The 22,500-nt window shown below is 44.8% G+C and overlaps 1 protein-coding gene across 3 annotated transcripts in view; it reads left to right on the top strand.

Annotated features, from left to right (window-relative positions):
* The window catches only part of LOC138978085 (ephrin type-A receptor 4-like), a 203,772-nt gene that overhangs the window by 44,594 nt on the left and 136,678 nt on the right, over positions 1 to 22,500 (top strand). For all 3 annotated transcript variants that reach the window (XM_070350713.1, XM_070350712.1, XM_070350711.1), the window contains exon 2: positions 16,996 to 17,102. In XM_070350713.1, coding sequence (XP_070206814.1) covers positions 16,996 to 17,102 — 107 coding nt within the window. The remainder of the gene's footprint in view (positions 1 to 16,995; positions 17,103 to 22,500) is intronic.

The following is a 22,500-nucleotide window of genomic DNA, read 5'->3' as shown; positions in this document are numbered from 1 at the left end:
ATCCCAAGCAGTCTTCATCTGTCAAGTCGTCGCAGTCCACTGTTTTCAGAGAATACATGTCAGAGTACCGTTAATAAGCCACTGTTGTTTCAAGCGGGGCCTGGGCCAAAAAAGAAACGAATTAGAGATTTGGGTAATTTGGGATTTGTTTTGGCTTCCGAAGACCGAAACTGGTGTTCCCCAGGGGAGTAGGGATTCAGAAAGGGAGTTCGGGTTTCTCGTAGAACGGCACGCGTTGGCGCTTGTAGAGTGCTAGGGAGTAATATCTTTGGAGTATTCTTTTGCCCCCGCCGATTGCTTTACAGGATTGTTCAATCTCTTGTGAAGTGTCAGGCCTTGGCACAAAGAAAACCGTCGTGTGGGTTACCGGTGGTGGTGCTAGTAACAAGAGAAAAAAGAATGTTTTGAAAGATAAAGGTGAAAATAGAAAGTGTAGGATATGAAAAGAAATATTCGGCAACACACACACCAACACACCAACACACACACACACACACACACCAACACACCAACACACATACACACACCAACACACCAACACACACACCCACACACACCAACACACCAACGCACACGCACACGCACACAGTCAGTGTGATCCTCACCCAGACAAACTAGGACGAATACAAAAGTGGTTTGAAAGCTGCCAGCCTTCAGCTCTCTTATCTTTCGTTTAACTGTCTCAATTTCATTTTGACACTCACAAATTAACCCTGCCACAACGTTAGGAAATAATCGAATGGTTTCCTTTTTCTTTTCGTTGTTAACCGGCGCTTTCCCGACGTTTGCCATTTTACACCAGCCCTGAACTTTCCACCTCTTTGAAAGGAAAGGTGCAAAAAAACAATTGAAAGTTATTTCATTACCACTTTTCGATTTCGATCCCGTAATGGAGGCCTTTCCTAGCGCTGTCATCTTTAAGGCCTGGGCGCAGCGAGCTAGCAGGCGAATGATTTAGCCATCACTGCACGCCACGTCTGACATTTCAGTTTTCCTACCTTCCATATGATCTTGGCCAATATGGCTGACCTCTGCACATTGCAAACACATCTCACACGCATGCTCGCACGCACGATCGCATACACACTCACACACGCACGCACGCACGCACGCACGCACATAGAGAAATAGGGAGTAGCAATTTCATGGCTTTGCGAACTGCTGCAATTTGGACATCTCGATTGTCCCACCTTGCATATGATCTGGGCCAATATGGCTGACACACTCTCAAATTTAGGAGTATGGAAAGACTTGGAGTGCAATATTTTGCCTTGTTGTTGGGGTTTGGGACAGAAGCTACAGTCCCCAAGGACAAAGGGTACACGAATGGAGGGAAGGAGAGATGGAAAAGAGAGAAGGGAGAGATTCGAGGTAGAAAAATACTTGAGTTGTATGGAAGTAGGAGTGCACAGAGGGGTGATAGGGAGGTATAGGGGAGGCAACGGGCGCGTTTATTGGAGAGTGGGGGGGGGGGGGTGACGTCACAGGGAAGGAGGTCGCCCCAAGAAAGACAGAAGAGGGAAGCCCGTGGTATTATTGTATTTCAAATGATTATTGGGTTGCAGAGAGGGCCATAGTCCCTCTGCTGTATCCTCCGTCTCCGTGTGCTGTGGCTCAGCACCAGCAGCCATTATCGATTCTGTCAAACTTGAAGCCTCGTTTGGCATGTAAGCTTTTTTTTCTGTAGTCCTTCTTTTTACCCCTTCCTCTTTCCTTGAAGTCTGTGAAGTTTTAGAATTAAGAGTCTTTGAATATGATCCAGCTTATTTGGTTTTATGATTTTGTTTGGTGTGCTTTTTTAAAGCTCAGTCGGCTTTATGAATGCTGGTGATATTTTTGGTATGCCTTTGACGAGTAAGCTTCCTTGATTGATTGATGTATTAAGGTCATGTTAAATTAACTGATTATATGGCTTTTGTGCATATTATATCCGCACGCACGCGCGCACACAGACACAGACACACACACACACACACACACACACACACACACACACACACACACACACTTTCCCTTGTAGTCTTGGAAACCAAACGTTTTTAATTCCGATCTGTACGTGCACGGGTAACGGGCTTTTGAAGTATCTCCTGCGCTGTGAAATAACTCTTATTGAGTTAGCTCCGATCACTTTCTATCGTGACTGTGTTCCATCGGAATAAGTCCAGGAGACGTCGTCTCCCAGTCACCGTCTTGGCCAACGTTCAATTATGGTGTTTTTTCCCGTTCTAAAATGGCGTTTGAAGATTGGTAAATGGGCGGTTGCGGTTAAATATAAGTCCATGGAAGTATGTCCAGTAAGCTTTGTCTGAGAGTTCCTGTCTTGGTTGAGGTAATTGGAGCAACTGGCAGAAAGTTCTGACTTAACAGCTAATATAAAACTGGCCGGTTGAACCAGAAGCACACTTTGATTTGGTGGACGTTCGTAGTTGGAAGTAGTGCTAAGAGCCAAACAACCAGTGAGGATCATGTTACACCTATGTATGAGCGTATAGCATATATAGGTTTGACAATGATGGTACCAAGAATCACACAAATAAAGAATATCCAGTTTCAACTCCTCAGGATCCTCTGTGGCATCTAGCGTGACGACAGTAGTGCTATAAGTCACACAAACAGTGAGTATCCGGTGGCCCCTCTCCTGGAGGCCGTGCAGCGTATAGCGTGACGATGGTGGTGCTGCAAGTAACACAGAGCGTGAGTGGATCGATGGAGCAGCGGACGTTTTGCCCCATTGATCTTGCTTGGTATTGAAGGCGAGCCACCCAGCAGTCCATGCCACACTTCCCAAGAGTGAATATCCTGTCTATTGACGGGTGTCTTTAAGATGTTGAGCACTTCGTCCGAAGGTGTCCATTCAAGCTTGTCGTTAAGAAGTTCAGCGTTTCAATTCAAGGTGTCAATTCTCGGTTGTCTTAAGATGTTGAGCACTTCGTCCGAAGGTGTCCATTCAAGCTTGTCGTTAAGAAGTTCAGCGTTTCAAGTCAAGGTGTCAATTCTCGGTTGTCTTAAGATGTTCAGGCAAGATGGCTATTCTCGTCCGTAAGATGTTCAGCGTTTCCATCAATCTTATGAGTTCTCAATCAATCAATATGAGGCTTATATCGCGCGTATTCCGTGGGTACAGTTCTAAGCGCAGGGATTTTTATTTTTTTATTTTTTTTTATGCAATTTATATCGCGCACATATTCAAGGCGCAGGGATTTATTTATGCCGTGTGAGATGGAATTTTTTTTACACAATACATCACGCATTCACATCGGCCAGCAGATCGCAGCCATTTCGGCGCATATCCTACTTTTCACGGCCTATTATTCCAAGTCACACGGGTATTTTGGTGGACATTTTTATCTATGCCTATACAATTTTGCCAGGAAAGACCCTTTTGTCAATCGTGAGATCTTTAACGTGCACACCCCAATGTAGTGTACACGAAGGGACCTCAGGTTTTCGTCTCATCCGAAAGACAAGCACTTGAACCCACCACCTAGGTTAGGAAAGAGGGGAGAAAATTGCTAACGCCCTGACCCAGGGTCAAACTCGCAACCTCTCGCTTCCGAGCGCAAGTGCGTTACCACTCGGCCACCCAGTCCTTTTGAGGGTCTTTTAGAAAAAGCGGAGTAGGTCAGTGTTTTCATTGCACTTCTGGAGGAGGGAGTCAGATCGATTTTGAAGAAAATGTCTAGGCTTACGAGTTTGAAATTGGAAAAAAGTAAACTGCCCTACTTTCGAACCAGACCCGCTTGAAGAAGTTGCCAGAAATGTAAATGTAATCCGTTGAAATTGTTTTTCTCATGTTGATCTTCCGCAAGCTAGGATGAATCGTAATCCAATTTGATCTCGGGTAATTCTTTCTCTTCAGTAAGCGAACAACTTTCTGACAAAAAGCAGTTCAAGACCACCCTTATTATCGGCGTGTTCTGATTCGATAGAGGCGAGGTGTTGGAGGGACTGGAAAGTGTCAGAACTTAAAGATACTGTCCGACCTGTGTTATACATTTTGCAGATCGCCATACATCCGCCCAGGATTTTACATTGGATACGAGTCTCCTTCCTCTTGGACACATACCAAACTTGCTGCTTCCTGTGGAACATGGATTTGTTGTTTGCGCTGGCACTTAGGCAAAAAAAGAGTCTGTTTATGGTAACATAGGCAAAATAAATAGGGTCGGTAGGTCGGGATTTATTTATTTAATTTTTTTTCTCCAAAAAAACCAACATATTTTTAAGTTATTTTGCCCAAAAACAGACTTTTTCTCTCCCCCAAATGCCAAAATAAAGTCGCGCGAAAAAATAGGGTCGGTATACCGTAAACAGACTTTTTTTTTTTTTTGCCTTATTATATGCTTATTTAATTTCGCCACACTCACTCACAAAATACCACCCTGATAAGTGATATGGCCCTTCGTGGTCGGCTGGGCGTTAAGCAAACAAACAAACAAACAAACAAAACACTCACAAAATAAGACTGAGCCGCCATGCTATGTCAATATATGCTTATTTAATTTAGCCACACTCACTCACAAAATATACCGGCACGGTTGGCCTAGTGGTAAGGCGTCCGCCCTGTGATCGGGAGGTCGTGGGTTCGAACCTCGGCCGGGTCATACCTAAGACTTTAAAATTGGCAATCTAGTGGCTGCTCCGCCTGGCGTCTGGCATTATGGGGTTAGTGCTAGGACTGGTTGGTCCGGTGTCAGAATAATGTGACCGAGTGAGACATGAAGCCTGTGCTGCGACTTCTGTCTTGGGTGTGGCGCACGTTATATGTCAAAGCAGCACCGCCCTGATATGGCCCTTCGTGGTCGGCTGGGCGGCAAACAAACAAACAAACAAACTCACAAAATAAGACTAAGCCGCCATGCTATGTCAATATAGGCTTATTTAATTTAGCCACACTCACTCACAAAATAATACTAAGCGGCCTGCTATGTCCAAGTCGAAGGATGCACTTTTGTCAATATATGCTTATTCAATTTCGCCACACTCACTCACAAAATAAGACTAAGCCGCCATGCTATGTCCATATATGCTTATTTATGAATAGATCCCTGCGCCTTGAGTCCGAGTCTGGAGATACGCGCGCGATATACGACTTCATATAATAAAAAAATAAGACTAAGCCGCCATGCTATGTCAATATATGCTTATTTGATTTAGCCACACTCACTCACAAAATAAGACTAAGCCGCCATGCTATGTCCAAGTGGAAGGATGCTCTTTGGCGTGAGAAGGTAAAGGCCTGCATTGAACTGTGGCGGTCTGCACGATAGTGGACACTGGAAGGCAGGTAGGTATCTTTAAGCCAATTCTATCTCCGCCCAGGCCCCGCAGAAGCTCAAAGTGAGCGGGAACCATGTAGGTAAACAGTGGCGCGAGATCACCTTGGGGACACCCAATCACGTGCCAATGTCTGGCCTTGTATTGATAGATAGTCAGGAACTCAGACGTTTGGAGAATGGAGAGTCCGCCGAGGGCGCTGGGGGCTTGGACTGTATGGATGTGTGTGCTGCTTCTGTCGGTGTTTGGGCTTCCTCTGGTCCTTTGTGGAGGACGTGTCTTGTCTTTGTTAGATCCTTGTTTGCTCCCTGCATGGCTTTTTAGGGCAGCTCTCGGTAGTGAGTGCATTTTCCCCTTATGGTCTTTGTCCTTTGTTGTTGTGAGGATCAGAGTATAAGACGTCGATGGATATTAACATTGATTAAATAGATCTGACGCTCAGTTTGTGTGTGTGTGTGTGTGTGTGTGTGTGTGTGTGTGTGTGTGTGTGTGTGTGTGTGTGTGTGTATTTTTAACTGCGATCATAAATTATACGTTATTTTTACTTGCGTGCACAGTAACATTTGATTGGGCGAAAAGCAGTCATCAATCTGGAATCAGTTGCATTGAAAATAGGTGCTATCGATTCGTTTAGCTCAACATTGCCAGCCAAGTGCAAGGAAAAACGATCTATCGTGAAGTATCGATTTTTGACACTGTTGAAACTTCCATTTTCTACAACTCACCATCGCTCCCCGTCTCCTCTTCTTTCTTCTCACCGCGCTTTAGCACGAGGCCTGGCTTATCTCAAGGGACGTGGGATAACTTTCCATTCCTGACACGCTTCGTGCCGCATTATCCCCTGCGCTCTTCGCGTAAGCCTTCAAATCAGATCACTTCCAGCGACCGGGTCGCTTGCTTGCCTCACCCTGTTCCTGACCGCTTGCTTCCATTGTTCTGCTCTTTACCTGTCTCAGCTCCCTTCTGGTGTATTCTTTGCTTCCACCTTCCATGTTCCAGCTCCCTGCATTGCCCTAGGTCTGTTTTGCTTTCAAATTTTAAGTCGCGGTCGTGGTCGTTTTCTTTCTTTTTGTGAGAAGTATGCCCTTTTTTCCTTACCCCTTTCTCTGGGCGGTATGCCCTCCTCGCTTCTTTGCTTTTCTGAACTCTCTGAGGTCCTGCTTGTTGTATGTCCCTGTGGTTCGGATTGGATTTTTCTGTTTTTGGTATTACTCGTCCGTGTCTTTGCTTTTGTTGAATATTTGAAATGTTTTGTTTTGTGGGGGTGGTTCACTTGAGTTCAGATCTCGCTTTTTGCTATGTGACAATATTGTGTCCTTCGCGTATCTTTACTTTCTCTCGTTCCCTTGTCGCGCGCTGCTCAGTCATGTTGCAATTTCGTCGTCCTTTGCGAATTGAAGTTTAGCATCGGGTTTCTTCTTCTTTCGTTTTCATTATGTGTCAGTCTCTGAACTTTCGTCAATACTTGAAGTCGGGTTATTACTTGTTTTCTTTTTCTTTGGAAGTGACGTCTGTTGATATCTGCACCTTTGTGAAAGTTAGGCTTTGGCCTTGACTTTGGTTCCGTTTACCTTGCCCCCAAATTGCTCTTTATTTGTCTTCAACTTTAATGTAAGGCCAAAAAAAAAATTGTCTGTTTAGGGTAACATGACCAAAAAAAAGTAGGGTCGGTAGGTAGGTAAAGTTTTTTTTTTTTTTTTTTTTTTTTTGTGTAAATGCTATGTTGGCTGAACATTCACTTCTTATATTTGATGAATACATGTTTCAAAACTAACGTATAAATAAAACAGAGAGAAAGGGAGAGAAAGAAACGCCAAATGTCTCTTTTTAGCATTTTTACCTCTTTTTTTTTTTTTTTTTTTAAATCAAAAAAAAGTTTTTGGGTCGGCGCCAAATCGATAGGGTCGGTCGGTCGGGTTACCCTAAACAGACAATTTTTTTTTTGGGCCTAATCTAACTTTGTTCTCCTCTTTCTGTCTTTCTCTCTTTTTTTCTTTTCCCAATTTTCCTTCTTAGTTTGTTTCTTTCTGTCTTTTTGTCTGACTCTCCCTATCCCTTCTTTCTTCCTTTCCTTCTTTATTTCTTTTTTTCTTTTTCTCGCGCATTCTCATCAAGATCTGTGGCCCTTTCTTCAGATCTGAGACCACGAACACATCCACCCGCCACTGGTCTGTGCCTGTTGTCTCTCTCCTGTCCTCTGTTTTCTCTGGCCCTTCCCTGTAAAGTCTTGCTTTGATCGCGTCCAGCCAAAAACAGGCCGTGTGTCCGGGGAAATAAGGTCTAAGACTGCAGGGTCTATTTCGTGGGTTAATGGAATTTGCCCCGGGTCGCTTGGCTGGCTTTGGTGGGCTTGTCAGCACAGAGGATCAAGCTGGTATCACTCCGGCAGTGTTGTTAGAAATGATTTGGGGATATTTTCTGGAATGGGTACTCCCAAGAGCACATTAGCTGTTTGTGTAGAACTTGCCTTTTCAACATGTGTGTGTACACGTGGACATGTGTATACTTTAGTGGTAGGAAAGTAGGAAACTTTTAGCAATGGAAATAAAGTAGTTTGTATTGGTAAAGACACGTTTGTTTGGTTTCAGTGTAGTTCAGTCATTTGAGAAAACAAAAATGACATTGTCTTATGTGTTCAGTCTGCAACGAATTCCCTCCATTTCTGTGTCTCTCAGTCTTCATCCAATTCTCTGCCTCTAGACTTCCACGCTGTCTCCGGTCATTGAGACCACGACTAATAGAATTCCGTATTTCGAGCCTCAATGAAAGCCAGTTTGCCGTGGGGATCTCGGAAATGGGCATGTATTTCAGCAAAGGGGGCAGTTGTGATTACAGACGTTGAGGTAGTGGTGACGGCTGGAAGACTGATGACCCCACGAAACGGCAAGGACAGCGTCATCACTCACAAGCACCTCCTCATTATGCGTCCCTCACTGACACAAATCTGACGCAAATCTCGGTCTCGTGACATAAATCTCACCCACAATCGACCCTAACTCTATCCCACTATTCCAGCTCTTTCACAGTTTCTCCAGCTTTTCGTCCAAGTCCTAATTGAAACGGCCACAACAAGGGGAGATAACCATCAGTGGGAGGTCACGCGCCCTTGTCTCCCCCACCTGCGTACAGATGGTCAGTGTGACCCGTTGTCTATGTTGTTACGAACAAGATCAGTCTAGTGACGAAAACTACTTGGACAAGAAGTCAACTGAGCTTTTCTTTCACGGTGGCTGTAATAGTGTTGGCAGAGAGTTGCGAGGTTTCAGAATAGCGCATAGTGACTCCAAACTGCATCAGCGCCCGGTTCGGTTCTCCCTTTCACTTGTACAGGAGCGGTCAAGCAATGCATCGGGGAGTGGAGTACCGGGGGGAATTGACCCATCAATTTTCACCTGTCCCCAACACCCGAAGGCCGAAGGGTGGCAGAGTGAGGAGGGGTTGATTTATGGGTGTTTCTACCCGGAACGGCACGGTTTCCCTGTGGGTGACCCTTGAGGCTTCTCTCCCGTGATGGCGATGATGGTTGTATTGGCCGAGTGAAAAATCTGCAGCGGTTGTCCGTGTTCTAGTCGGTAGCTGTTTGCTTCAAAATTGTTGTTATTTCGGTCGTATGAATGTTGATGCACCACTGACAGGATAGCTTAAATTATTGATAGCTTAACACCTGGCCATTGTATTGTCACAATTCTTGGTGAGCAGTTTAGCGAGAGAGAGAGAGCGAGAGACACACACACACACACACACACACACACACACACACACACACACACACACGTACAGACAGACAAGGTGCACAGATAAAAAACAAAACAAAAAACAAACATGCACAGAAACATAGAGACGAGCAACCATAATAATATGCTCCAGAAAGGAAAACCAATTCCAACCATACATATACGTAATTTTTGTTTTAACACGTGTCCTTTCCACTTGTGGTTTTTGAACTTTTCACACTAAAGTCCGAAGCTGTGCATGAAAAAAATACTAAGATGCGGAGACCACGGTTTGTGAAGACAAGTGTACCTCTTCAACAACTCTAATCCTGACACCGGTGTCATCGTAAATCTTGCTACTTGTGTCGCACTGCCCAAACCAGTTGAGAGCTCTGCGTAAAGGATCAAGGAGTCTCCGGGGGCAATGAGATGGACGAGTGTACAGGGAGAGAAGGAGGGGGGAGGGGGGAGAGACTGACCAGAAAAGAATGAGGGCCGTGCATGGTGGGGTGGGGTGGGGTGGAGAGAGAGGGAGAGAGAGAGAGAGAGAGAGAGAGAGAGAGAGAGAGAGAGAGAGTGTGTGTGCGTGTGTGGAGTGACCAAAAATAACAAGATGAGTGAAAGAGAGAGAGAGAGAGAAATAGGAATGCGCGAGGTGGATCATAGGACAGGAAGGGGAGGGGTGGGGGGTGGGGTGGGGGTGTTGGTGGTGTCAGCGTCCTACCTGGCTGGGAGGAAGGGAGAGAAGGATGAAAGAAAAAAGGGCGGTCAGAATCCGGACCATCAACAATGCCCCAAGTCGGTCAGGTTCAGGTGGCCCATGCATTGTTGTGGCAGAGCGGGGCGTGAAACGTGCTATTCGGTCGTTACCGTGAAGAATGAGTATTTTGGTCCCGAAGGGGATGTCTCTGTCCCAGCCTTTGTGCCCCATGTTCTCTATCATCCAACTACAGAACATCTGGTATGGAACACTGTTCAGAATGGCAAGAAGTCCATATGATTCTATTGGTTTTTGTCGACAAAACTTGTCCCTTTCAAGCAACTTTAACCTACCTTTTTTGCTTGACGCTATGCCTCAATTTCACAACCATAGAACACCCAGTATGGAAAATTGTAGTGTTGATGTTTAATGCGGCATGGCTATGGCTCCAAAAAGGAGTTGCCTGGTGGTCAGTTGGTCTTGTGCACTAAGCATGTCCTTGTTCAAGCAAGTGCTACCTGTCTGTGTTGGAGGCCTTGTTTGTAATGGTTGGGAATTACAATGTGGTTTTTTTTGTCTTCCACGTTGTCTGGTCTCAAAGGTTTTGAATGTAGCAGAACGCATGCCTCTGCGTTACAGAGAAGACGCCAACAGTGTTTTCTTTTGACCATACTTTCAACATTTAGCAGTGCTTCTGTCCGTACAATTACTTCTCCCTTCTCTTTGTAACATTCGAACACGCTCGCTGGCAATACAAAAAAAGACACTGACTCCTTTTAAAGTGTTTGTTCGCCCTTTTAAATTGTCGCTTAAAAGAGGCTTTCACATGCAAACTTCAGATCGCTGTACAAAAAAATGTCGCCGCCTACTTCCGTGCAGCGAAATTGGATTTTCTTCCAGAAAGACTTCCGAATTGAATTGTCTTAAGTGAGTCACCGTCTCTCTCTCTCTCTTTCTCTCTCTCTCTCTCTCTCTCTCTCTCTCTCTCTCTCTCTCTCTCTCTCTCTCTCTCTCTCTCTCTCTCTCTCTCTCTCCTCCCCCCCCAGGCTTACGGTTGTGATGTCAACTGCAGTCTGCATTTGTTCTTCACCTCATGTGTAAAATGAACTTCTGACATTTCAAGACCCATATTTTTCAAGAATACCCAAGTTTGTGGAGTCTTCATTTTCATTCTGATGATAGGCAGGGGTCTTCATTTTCCTTCTCGAGACAGGTAACCAGCACCGAAGACGGAAGAAGAGATCAAGGGTATCCCCGCAGCGTTGTCGACGTTGTTTTACCTGGACAAGGTGTGTCGCGTGACATCTTTTGACAGGTAACTCCGTGCAGGTGACCGGCACACAAAAGGCATCACTTTCACCGCGGTTCTGATCCTGACAGACAAGAAGGACACGCCTCTGCCTGTCTCTGAGGTCTCTGCTGCAAATTGGTGCAAGGGCAGTCCTGCGGGGAGGCAGGAATTAAAACAGCTAAGGGATAGACGATAAGGGTTGGAAGCTAAAAGCCTCTTGTCAAACCAAGGGTCGTTTTTTGTGCTGCCCACTGTAATGACCCTAGGTGCCTGCTGGTTCTAATGGGAGCATTAGCCTTAATTGATTTCTGAAACCGGCCTTTCCCCTTTTTAACAAGCTTGTTAGTTTTTGTTCTTCCACTTCCAGTCTGGTGTTTCTTCTTCGGTTTTCCGTCGGCATTTTATCTTTTGGGTTTTAGAAGCTGGAGGGGGTTTGGAAGTTGCAATGCTGGTTTCACTTGCTTGTTGTCAGACGTAAATACAACTTACGAGTGTTGCCTGGTGCAAAATTGCGTCGCTGGGGATTGTAAAAATACAACAAAAAAAGAATGTGTATGACTATGAGTGCGCCTTGAGTCGCCTTGTGGTGAGATATGTGCGCGTTATAAATTCTCGTATTATTATTATTATTAAGTAAAGACGAGTTCGCTTCTTATTCTGTTTATCCAGTTTGCTCAACTATCCCGTAGTGTTGGAGGATGTTTTAGGCTGCTGGTATGGATTCGCTTTACATTTACATCTGACGCATTTTTGCAACTCTCTCTTTCCCACCATGATCAGACGAGAAACATTCAGGTAGGACTCACGCTGCTCCGCTCGTACAACTCACAGCACATGCAATATGACGAGGTTTTGTTTTCATGTTACAATTCTGACTGCTGATGGTGGCAATAAAGACAGTTTTATGTCACCTCTTTGATCTACATGCGGCGACCGGATTCAACAACAACGGCTTTGTCTCCCATTTTACTCTAACTCTTTTTATTTCACTCGCTAGCTGTTACGCTGAAACTGAAACACGCGTGCCTTTAACGTGAGCAACAGACGGACATTCCCCGTCCCTCCCTCCGCTTTCTTTCTTGTCTGGACTCGAGTCAAATCTTGCCATAAAACTCAAAAGCAATTGGATTTGAATTAGGGCCACCACGCTAACGGTTGTGTCAGCTCAAGTTTAATCTCCCGGCCAGTGGTCAGCCCAGTATTGCGACCAGGCGAGAAGAATGGTGGGTGTGACTGGTCAGATCTCACACAGCCCCACCAACGGTGGTCATTTCCCTGTCACCAACACCATCAAGCCTCGCTCTCGCCTCCTGCCACTTAGCAACCAAGGGGCGGGCACCCCGGCTGCTTAACAACAAAAGACGAGCATCAGGGGCAAGGGCAACAAAGTCCAATGACGTTGGAAGAGAAGGAATAAGGGGCGTGTATTAAAGTGTTGGGGGACAAAAGCAGTAAGAAGTTGGTGTGGCTGTGATGTCTTGCAGACCGTAGGGCAGTAAAACACGTTCTAAGCCACGCTAGTCCCTAAAGATTTCCCCTGTACCACGCCTGAAGAATTAACTCCGGACACGGATGGCTCTTTTATGGGTCTGTGACCATATTGCTGCATACTAAGATAGATGAGAATTTGCAGCCAGTCGCTTTCTTCATTTATCCCCAGCCCCCGCCAACTGAACATAATCACAAACTTATGGCCTCGGAAATATCTTTGTGACTTAAAGGGAAGCAACTTTAAGAAGGATAGCTCGCACTGAAAAAAGATCTAAAGATGCATTCTGAAAGAAGACGAGCTTAATTTAGTCTAACCCCCACCAGCTTGACATAAACACTAACAACATAATGCCAAGATTATCTTAGATTTTATAGCTAGAAAACATTGATGAGCATTGGAGATAAAAAGCACTAAAACAGATCCAATTATTCGACATTGCTACCAGACAGGACTGCTCCGACCATAACCCTCACAACTCAAAGATATTGGCCCAGAATCATTGCAGATTTCACAGGCAAGTACCAGCGCTTCAAACTCCAGTGAGAAAAATATTGGAAACAATCAAAGACAAAGAGGAAAGAGGTAGGAAAGACGCATGGGTACAATTTGAAGAGTAATACAATAAGAGCAGTCGCGTCCAAGTCCTACAGAACTGCATTAAACTAGCAAAGTTTCAGTTTGCTAAGTTTAGTTTGTGTTCAAGGAGGGTCACATCTCGGTCGCAGCTTATTCCGATGGCCATGGCCATGCATCTTGTAGCCGTGAAGATTTGAACATGGAGGGTCGTCGTCATTACTCAAACGTGAGTCATGAGGCAAGGAAGTCAAAACGGTGTGGAAACACGAACGTGACGGCTCAGGATGGCCCCCATCGCTTTGTGAACTCTTCATCTCTCTCTCTTTCTCTCTCTCTCTCTCTCTCTCTCTCTCTCTGTAGTCTCTCTCTCGCTGTCTCTAGTCGCTCTCTCGCTCTCTCGCTCTCTCTCTCTCTCTCTCTCTCTCTCTCTCTCTCTCTCTCTCTCTCTCTCTCACACACACACACACACACACTCACACACAGCTCTCTCACTTTCTCTCTCACTTTCTCTCTGTCCCCTCATACCCCTGCAGCGCTTCGAGTCTCAGTGATGCGTTGAAAGATAGCGACAGAGAGAAAGTTGATGGCATTCCGTTGTGGATGACTGATCAAGCGAGGAAAAGGGAGACAGGTTCTCGTGGTAGGGACACTCGACATCGATGGGGAATGATGTTCGGGACACGAACATTACTGTACCATGTATCTGATCGGAGCGCGAAAGAGCGGCAATAAAGACACGTGACAATGTTGTTGTCTGTGTTCAGATAATGTCGTTCACATTTGACGAGTTTCTGGTTAGCTCAGCAAAATGTTTATTGAAGAGAAAATATGTTTGCAAAATCTGTACAAGTAAAAAACAAAATTACCAATCTGTAGGCACATTTGGTCGTACGAAGTTCACATGTGCACGTGTTGAATGGGAAATCAATCTAATAAGCCTCTCCTTAAATGCTTCTCAGACATTCTTTTCTCTTCTAAGTTTGATACAAAAGAACACGGAAAGCTTGTTCTTGTACCCAACATGCCAAGTAAGCACGACAGGCTTTCAAGTTATTCGGTATTTAGTTTCATTTGAACCTTGTTCCACATTTCTATCTGTCTTTCTTTCTTTTTATATATTATTTTTAGTAATGTTCCGTTTGATTTTATCTATCAATCTTTTCTTTTCAAACCTGCTTCTGCTCTTGTCTGTCAAGAAGTCAAAAGTTTGAATGATATGCTTTGCACAGGACACTTACATTAGAAGTCAGGACAGAAACAGTAAAGGATCAGCGAAGAAGAAAACGAAGTAGAAGAATACTTACATTTCTGTCTCTCATTTCATCTCAAGAACGCGCTGACTGGAACAAGCAGACAGTTAAAAAGTTAGGCTCCTAAAATTTGAACTAATCAAAGATTAAGGAGGGATCTACTTTTATTGCGGCGATAGGGATAAATTACACCCTGGTGACGACATTGCCGGCAAGGGAGACAATGCCGAAAGGGAGGCTATCAGTGCAGGTTTATGGCCCAGTGGCGGACAACTCTGATTGAAAGTTGTCATCAGCATGGTGGCTAGCCGGGCGGCTTGAATCTGGAAACAGCTGTAAAGTGTCGCGTTGCCGGGCCCATTAACTTACGTGGACGACCCCAGATAAATGGATAGTTATCGATCGAGGTTTCACTGTCCACGCTCCCGGTTACCGAGATATCTATTTACAGTGTCAATGGCGGGTATAACGTGCCGCTTCAGTCTGCTGCGTGGCCTTGATTAGAACGATACTGTCCCAGTGGACTGTTGCACTAATGCTGCTACGTGTATATATGTTGAACATAATTACACTGTCCTTGTAAGATTGTTGTATTAATGCCGTTGTATGCCGAAAAGAATGACAGTCGTAGACGTTGCACTAATGCTGCTATACATGTTGGACACAATTACACTGCTCTTGTGGACTGTTGCCCTAGTATTTGCTGTATGTTGAACGATTGGTGATGTAGGGATGAAGCTTGTGGACTGTTGCCCTAGTATTTGCTGTATGTTGAACGATTGGTGATGTAGGGATGAAGCTTGTGGGCTGTTGCACTAGCATTTGATGTATGTTGAACGATTGGTGAGGTAGGGATGAAGCTTGTGGGCTGTTGCACTAGCATTTGATGTATGCTGAACGATTGGTGATGTAGGGGTGAAGCTTGTGTGGAGTTCTAACCGGTTTATAAGATATATTACAAGATTTAGTTTTTATTCGTCAAGATACAAGCACAAAACACACTTGTTTCAAAACCTATTCATTTCGAGGACCTATATAGAGCCTTTTACTGTCTTCAAGACCGCAGTCGCCAACCTTTTTAGACAATTATGTTTACAAAGATCTGCATATAATTAGCAGTTTTTAGTGTCCTTTTGCAACGTGCGGTCGTCAAGTGAAAGTTTTTCAGGGCAAAGAAGTCCTTGTAAGGATGTGTATGAATGTCTTCCCTACATCTTTAGCATGGACATTTCACAATCAACGTTTTTTTTCTTGGTGGTTTAGTTTTCCCAGAATAAATATGCTTTCTTTTGCCCAACAGTGTAACTTAACTGCCGCAACAAAAGTAATTGCAATTGGCTGTTGATCGTGGTATCTAACTTTTCAGCACCCATTCATGGTCGCAATAACAGATTGATTTAAAAGGTTGCACGGTCGTTTGTGTTTTTATTATTCCAGGCTGCACTTTTTATATCCAGTTGTGCAGCAAAGCAAGACGAGCATAATGAAAGCACAATAGTATCATTTTACCGGATTTAAGGGTCTGTTTGTGAGGGTAACAAAACAATATTAAACCATTCCCCCGCAGGGTCAGATTTCTGCGCGTTGAATTAAAACAGACATTGCGGAATTAGTCTTGGCAGCTTTATACGTTGACACAACGGGAACTCAACTGATACTTTTTGTGCGTCGTGATAATAAGGTTGTGGCATTTTCAGAGTGCAGTGGTTCGAGAAATGTTTTGAATTAGAAACAGCGAAACAACACAACACTATACGGACATCGTGTTCATCATTTTCAGTTATTATGATTGCCACACACACAAACACAAAGCGACAGACAAAGCCTAAAACGCAGGCACGCACGTACGCACGCGCCCGCCCACACCCACACACATAAACACAAACACACACACACACACACACACGCACACACACACACACACACACACACACACACACACACACACACACACAAAGCCACTCGCTCCACACACATACAATACATTTACAAACAATCCACGATCAAACATACCACTGCTTGACTATTCTCTCCACACTGTACAAAGAATGTGTCTATAGGCCAGTCTTGTGTATTCTGGTTCAGAAACGACTGCCAGACAAGAGTGAATGCATTATTCAGGACTGATGTTCCCTGCATGCAAACAGAATGAATATTTCAAGACCCCGTTAGCTTTTGCTGGGTCTTTTGCCTGTGATTGCTCCTCCCGCGAGTGTGATAAAAGATGGATTTGTTCTTTTGTATTTTCTCGCTGGAGTAGCTTCGTGGGGTTGGATACATGTACTTATTTCTTGGCTTGTTGATGCAGAATTGTAACACTTCATCATGATTAGATACTTAAGGTTTCTTTATATCGTGATAAGATGCTCTAAGTTTCTTAATGGGACGCGGTTTCCTCGTAATGGTGCCCGATTTCCAGTACAAATCGGATTTTTAGGGAGATTGTACACTTATGATCGATTAGAGAGGCTTACACAAAATAAAACATCAGAAAAAAATATATTTTTGTGTGTCATGAATATGTTATCAAAAATACTGGTATTACAATGCAGAACATTAAGCAGTTATGGTACTTATGATGTGCTTTGCATGGACTGTTGGTTTTGTCTTTAATATAATGACTAAAGATACTGGTATCATGATATCACAGACAACGAAGCAATATTTTTCAATAGCATGTTCTTCTTCTGTTTTAGTGGTTCTGTTGGATACTCAAGGCAAAGATTACTTAGGATGGGCTACCTACACGTCCCCGAAAGAACCCGTGGAGTTACCAGACGGTTCAGAAACTACAAATACAGGGGTAAGTGTGTGTGTGTGTGTGTGTGTGAGTGTGTGTGTGTGTGTGTGTGTGTGTGTGTGTGTGTGTGTGTGTGTGTGTGTGTGTGTGTGTGTGTGTGTGTGTGTGTGTGTTCATGTCAAATCTGTCTCAGTTGTCGTTAATGCATGATGTCACTTGTGCATTCTTTACGAAAACACATCCTTTCCTGGATCCTTCTCCTTATCATGACTTTATTTATGCCCCTCTTTTTACTTTAATGAAACAAACATGTTTATTGCAGTTTTTTACTTTTTATTTTGTTGAGTCGACCAGTGTTTTGAAAAGGATGAAAAAGTACACCTTGAAATGCCTACCATCCTAAGATAGATCGATTGAAAGGACAGCAACATATTTCAGAAGCGACATAGACAGAAGAGTTGCTCGTGACAGCTGACGCTAAAGATGGGCGATCCACAATAAAGAAGGATGGAGGGCAAAGGAGAGAGTGGATGGGAAAGGGGGATAGACGGAGAAGAAGAAGTTTAGGAAGAAAAGGAGGTAGAGGGGGAGGGGGGGGTGATTGGTGCAGAAGATGGACGCCTATCCACATTGAAGACTGCTTGTGAGAGGAGGGAGAGGTAGGGAGAAAGGAGGGGGGGGGGCGGAAGACAGAGGGAATGGAGAAAGGGATGGGAGTGAGGAAGCTAAGGAACGGAGCAAAAAAGAAGAATGTTGGAAGAGGGTGAAGAAAGGAGGAGAAGCAACGAAGGGGGTAGGGGGGGGGGGGGAGGGAGATGGATGATGGAAATGGAGGGGAGGCAGAGGTTTGCTTTGGCAGGGCGTCACAATGTGGAAGAAGAAAAGGCCAGCGACCCTGGACGCAATCTTGGCGAATTTCTCCTCCGTATCAATCCTCCTTGCCAACGTGGACAATGGCTTTGTTCCTTTGCCGCTCTAAGATTCCTTCCATAGACCCCTTTTTTCATTTATGTCTGTCCGCCTGGCTGGCTGGCGGTCTGTCTGTCTGTGTGAATGTCTGTGTGTATGTATGCATGTCTTCTCGCTCCTCAGTTCTTCGTGTTGTTGTCTGTCGTTCTTGAGTGCTTAGTCTCCTTTGTGTCTGTCTTGTTTCTCTCATTCTGGTTATATTTCTCTGTCTCTGTTACCACAGTTCGTTCGATAGCCGTATGTAGTGGAGTTAATTGTAATTGAACTCTCTATATCTCTCGATACCCCCCCCCCCCCCACACCACCCCCTGACTCTCAAAAACGTGTTTTGTTTGTCTGTGTATGTCAACCTATACCTCTCTTCAGTGTTCGAATATCCAATCGTGTGTTTCCCCTTTTTATCCATATTTGGTCATTTTCCAGCTCTGACCATCTACCTGTCTGTGAGTCTGTCTCCCCCCCCCCCCCCCCCTTTCTCTGCCTGTCCTTCTATCTGTTTGCAACTGTATGTCCATTCCTTTCCCCCGTCTCCAACTGTATGTCCATTCCTTTCCCCCGTCTCTGTCTGTCCATGTACCTGTCTATGTCTCTGTTTCCCCCTCTCTGTCTGTCCATGTACCTGTCTATGTCTCTGTTCCCCCTCTCTGTCTGTCCTCCTAACTGTATGTAGCTGTCTGTCAATCCCTTTTCCGTCTCTGTCTGTCCATTTTCGTCCACTGGTCCATGATTGTTTTGTTTTGTTTTTATGCCTCCGTTTTTCCTCACCCCACCCCTCTATGTCCGTCTTTCTCCATCGCCCTCCCTCCTCCCTATCTTCCCCCCCCCCCCCCCACCTCCCCCATCTCCCGGTCATCTTCATCTCAAACCTCTCTCGTTCGCTGGGGGCGGAGAAGGACAACAATGTCACATCCATCTGTCCCTGTAGACCCAGAGATCGACGACAATGTTTTGTCCATCCGCGTTCAGGGCCGTGCGGCGTTGTCTTAGGGACCGTCGTCTTGGCCACGGGGCCCGGGGATCAGGATTCTCAGCGAGTTAAATGTCCGCGATTCGAGCTGCTGACACCGGGCTTTTGTTCTCCTAAGAGGGATCAGGTTTTTTGGTTTTAGTTTTTATGTTATAGGTGGTCATCGCAGTGCAGTGTGCGGTTTAAAATCTTGGGTGTTTTTTTCAGCTTTTATTCTTGTTCCTCTTTTTTTTTTTTTTTTTTTTTTTTTGCAATTGAAACGAAGATTTGTTGTGCTAATCTTTTGTAATCGCCCATTGTATTTTAATTTTTGGTAGTTTTTTTCTTCTTTTGATTAATTAAATCATTGTTGTCTCTCGCCGTAGAATGGATGATCGTGTTCTTATTGCACTGAACTGTCTCCCTTGAACCCAACTTTTTCGGGCATTCTAAATGCCTTGTCAGGTCGTAAGCAAGAACCGAATTTCGTTGCTGTTTAGCCCCAGAACCCCTCACGTGGGCTTCGTCAAATAGACGTAAAACCAAAATGCGTCAACAGATCGACTAAGCTTTTAGTATGGTTACCAAGCCCCACCCCCCCCCCCCCCCCCCTTCGTTTGAAACACCCCTTTTTGAGACTCCCCTCTTTTTGAGACTCCCCCCTTACATAAGTCCATGGTTTTTCACGATTCCTGTTCGTGAGGTGTACATTTACCTCAATTTCAATCCGTTCAATTTCAGACCTGATTTTTGTGGCCTGAAGAAAGGGGTTGCATTGGATAGTGTCAAGCTGCCCTTTGCTTGCCTCTACTGTGTTGGTTCGTGTTTCTTCCCGACAATAGTTCTCTGCAACGATCCATGCAGTTTTTTTGCCGACATCTTCTCTGCTTGTCTCACCTTTTGATCAAGCCCAGTAGGTGTCCCTGCCAGCAAAGAAGGGCGGCATCGATCCAGGGAAAAGCTGAAGAGCGCTGAAAAAAAAAGAGAGAGAGAGAGAGAGAGAGAGAGAGAGAGAGAGAGAGAGAGAGAGAGAGAGAGAGAGAACGAACGAACGAACGAACGAACGAACGAACGAACGAACGAACGAACGATATTACTCAAGGATGGAGATTTTAGGCTCACGACTAGTCTTACAATCTTTCCCTGCTAAACTAAGACATAAAAATTAAGACAATAACAGGACAATTGTCAATCGCAATCATACAGTATTACTAATTACAGAGAGAGAGAGAGAGAGAGAGAGAGAGAGAGAGAGAGAGAGAGAGAGAGAGAGAGAGAGAGAGAGAGAGAGAGAGAGAGAGAGAGAGAGAGAGAGAGAGGAGAGAGAGAGAGAGGAGAGAGAGAGAGAGAGAGAGGGGGGGGGGGGAGGAGGGGGGGGGGGGAGAAATGCAGACAGAGCGAGAGGGAGAGACAGGCAGACGTACAGAACAAAGTAGAACGCATCTGAATTAGAAGTAAACGGAAACAACTCCTCAACGAGATCACAGAATAAATTAAAATAAAGGAGAAAAAAAAGAAAGTGCGAGACAGTTATTCCCCCAGCACGTTCAATACGACGTGTTCCACCCGACGTCCGTCTCCAGGATCGTTTTCTATGAGCAGAGCCAACGAGAGACTTATCTGCCTTAAACTATGTTATTGGGATTCTGCTACTGGGTTCCCGGCCTATGTTTTGCCACATCTAGGTTTTCTGGTCCAGACAAAGCGAGCAATGACAGAGACAAAACAATATTCTCGTTTTATTGGAAAGTTCTGTGCGCTTTTAATTTGAAGGGGTGTTTTGTTCTCTTCTCCGCTGCGGTGTTTTGTCACGGGCATTGATTTTTTTTCTCTGTCACGGTTACAGAAATTAAAACAAACACAGAAAAAAGGATGGGGGGTGGGGGGGGGGGGGGGTTGCCGCGACAAAGTGTGGCATCTTAAATCTGCAGTCGGTGCTGGAATAGCTTCGATTTTGTTTTCATCTTACCTTTTTTTTTTCGATCCCCTTTTCTTTTAATGGAAGGCGTGGACCTCGCTATTTTCTTCGCTTTATTTTTCAAAATCGTGCTTGGAATTGTGGTTATGGGTTCAGGCGCGTTGTGATTGCTCGTAGCCAGTTTTTGCCCTTTCTCATTTCTCCGAATTTAGAAGGTAACGGAAGCCATTTGTCTGCTGTGGAAGGAGAATTAACAGTTTCGGTTTAACAAGACGGCGGGTATTTTTTCACCGCCCACCCGTGTAGAACGGGGAACATTTGTCACCAGCTGAACGGAAGAATAAAAGTTCGGTTGTCACAGCTGAATTCAGTAATTATAGCTTGCGTGCACAATGCAAAATGCCTTACCTGCAAAGGTAGGGTCTTCGTTAGTAGCTGTTAGACAAAGGCAGAACCATTAAACAAAATCAGTTTCCTGACATCCTTATCCTGAAAGTTCCATATTTATTTATAGGGTCTAGAACAATAATAGAGGGACATAATTTGACACGGACCGGACCGTGACAACAAGCGCCTGTTTCACAATCCCAGCACGTGCAACTTGAAAGATGGGAGGCAGATAACACATGGCTGCATGGCCAACTAAGATCACAATGCTCCATGTAGAACACGAATCCGCATGATCAAGAGCGGATGTCACGTCACTTGATGAATAGCCTCCCACCAGGGCCGTTTGAGTTGACCTTCAGGGTTTGCATTATATTAGCAGGAATTCATTTGTCGAATCGTGTTTCCTCTCGCAAACTTAATACAAGGTTGTCGTTTTGCCACATTCGTGTGTTTTGTTGCGTGTGGCAGCTATTTGTCAAACGGTTATCTGAAGGACTGAGTTTCTCTATTCGGTTATTTAAAGCCAATGATTTGTCAGCACCGCTTGCAATACCATTTGTCAGTTAATTTCTGTATTTTCGAGTTTTCTGTGGGGATATGGTAAAAAAACGGAGGTTGTCGAAGAAGTGATTTGTCAAAATGCATCGGATGTAGTTTTGGCTGAACGTATTTGTGGCTACTCAAGACAAGGCCACACGCTGAAATTATAAATAAGAATGTGAAATACGCCATTGTGGAAAGAGAGAGAGAGAAAGAGAAAGAGAGCGATAGAGGTGTGTGTGTGTGTGTGTGTGTGTGTGTGTGTGTGTGTGTGTGTGTGTGTGTCTGTGTCTGTGTGTCTGTGTGTCTGTGTGTGCTAGCATTACGTAACTTATCCGTTTTCGTACACAGATTCACAGCACTCAGCTCCCCGAAACTTTGACCGTTTTTTTGCGATAACAGGGGAAAAGAAACATGCATCGATTAATACTTAGCACTGGATCGTTACTCAAACAGAAACGAGTTTTGCAAGAGTATTTGTCCGCGGCGTTTGGTCTAGGGTGACCATTTTAAAAGCGCTTTCCGTTTCCGGTACGCACTGAATGCTGGGATTCGATCGGGCGAGTGAAAAAGAGGCAGGGGGAGAATTTTGAGCAGCCAGGTCGACCGGAGTCTTTTAAGTTCTTGGCGACAGCGGTTGAGGACAAACAACTGGTTGACGTTGGTGAACCCTCCTTGGTCTTAACTCGCGCACCGAT

This window comes from Littorina saxatilis, linkage group LG10 (genome assembly GCF_037325665.1).
Source record: "Littorina saxatilis isolate snail1 linkage group LG10, US_GU_Lsax_2.0, whole genome shotgun sequence".
Classification (NCBI taxonomy): Eukaryota; Metazoa; Mollusca; class Gastropoda; order Littorinimorpha; family Littorinidae; genus Littorina; species Littorina saxatilis.
This window is presented reverse-complemented; position numbering and strand designations above follow the sequence as displayed.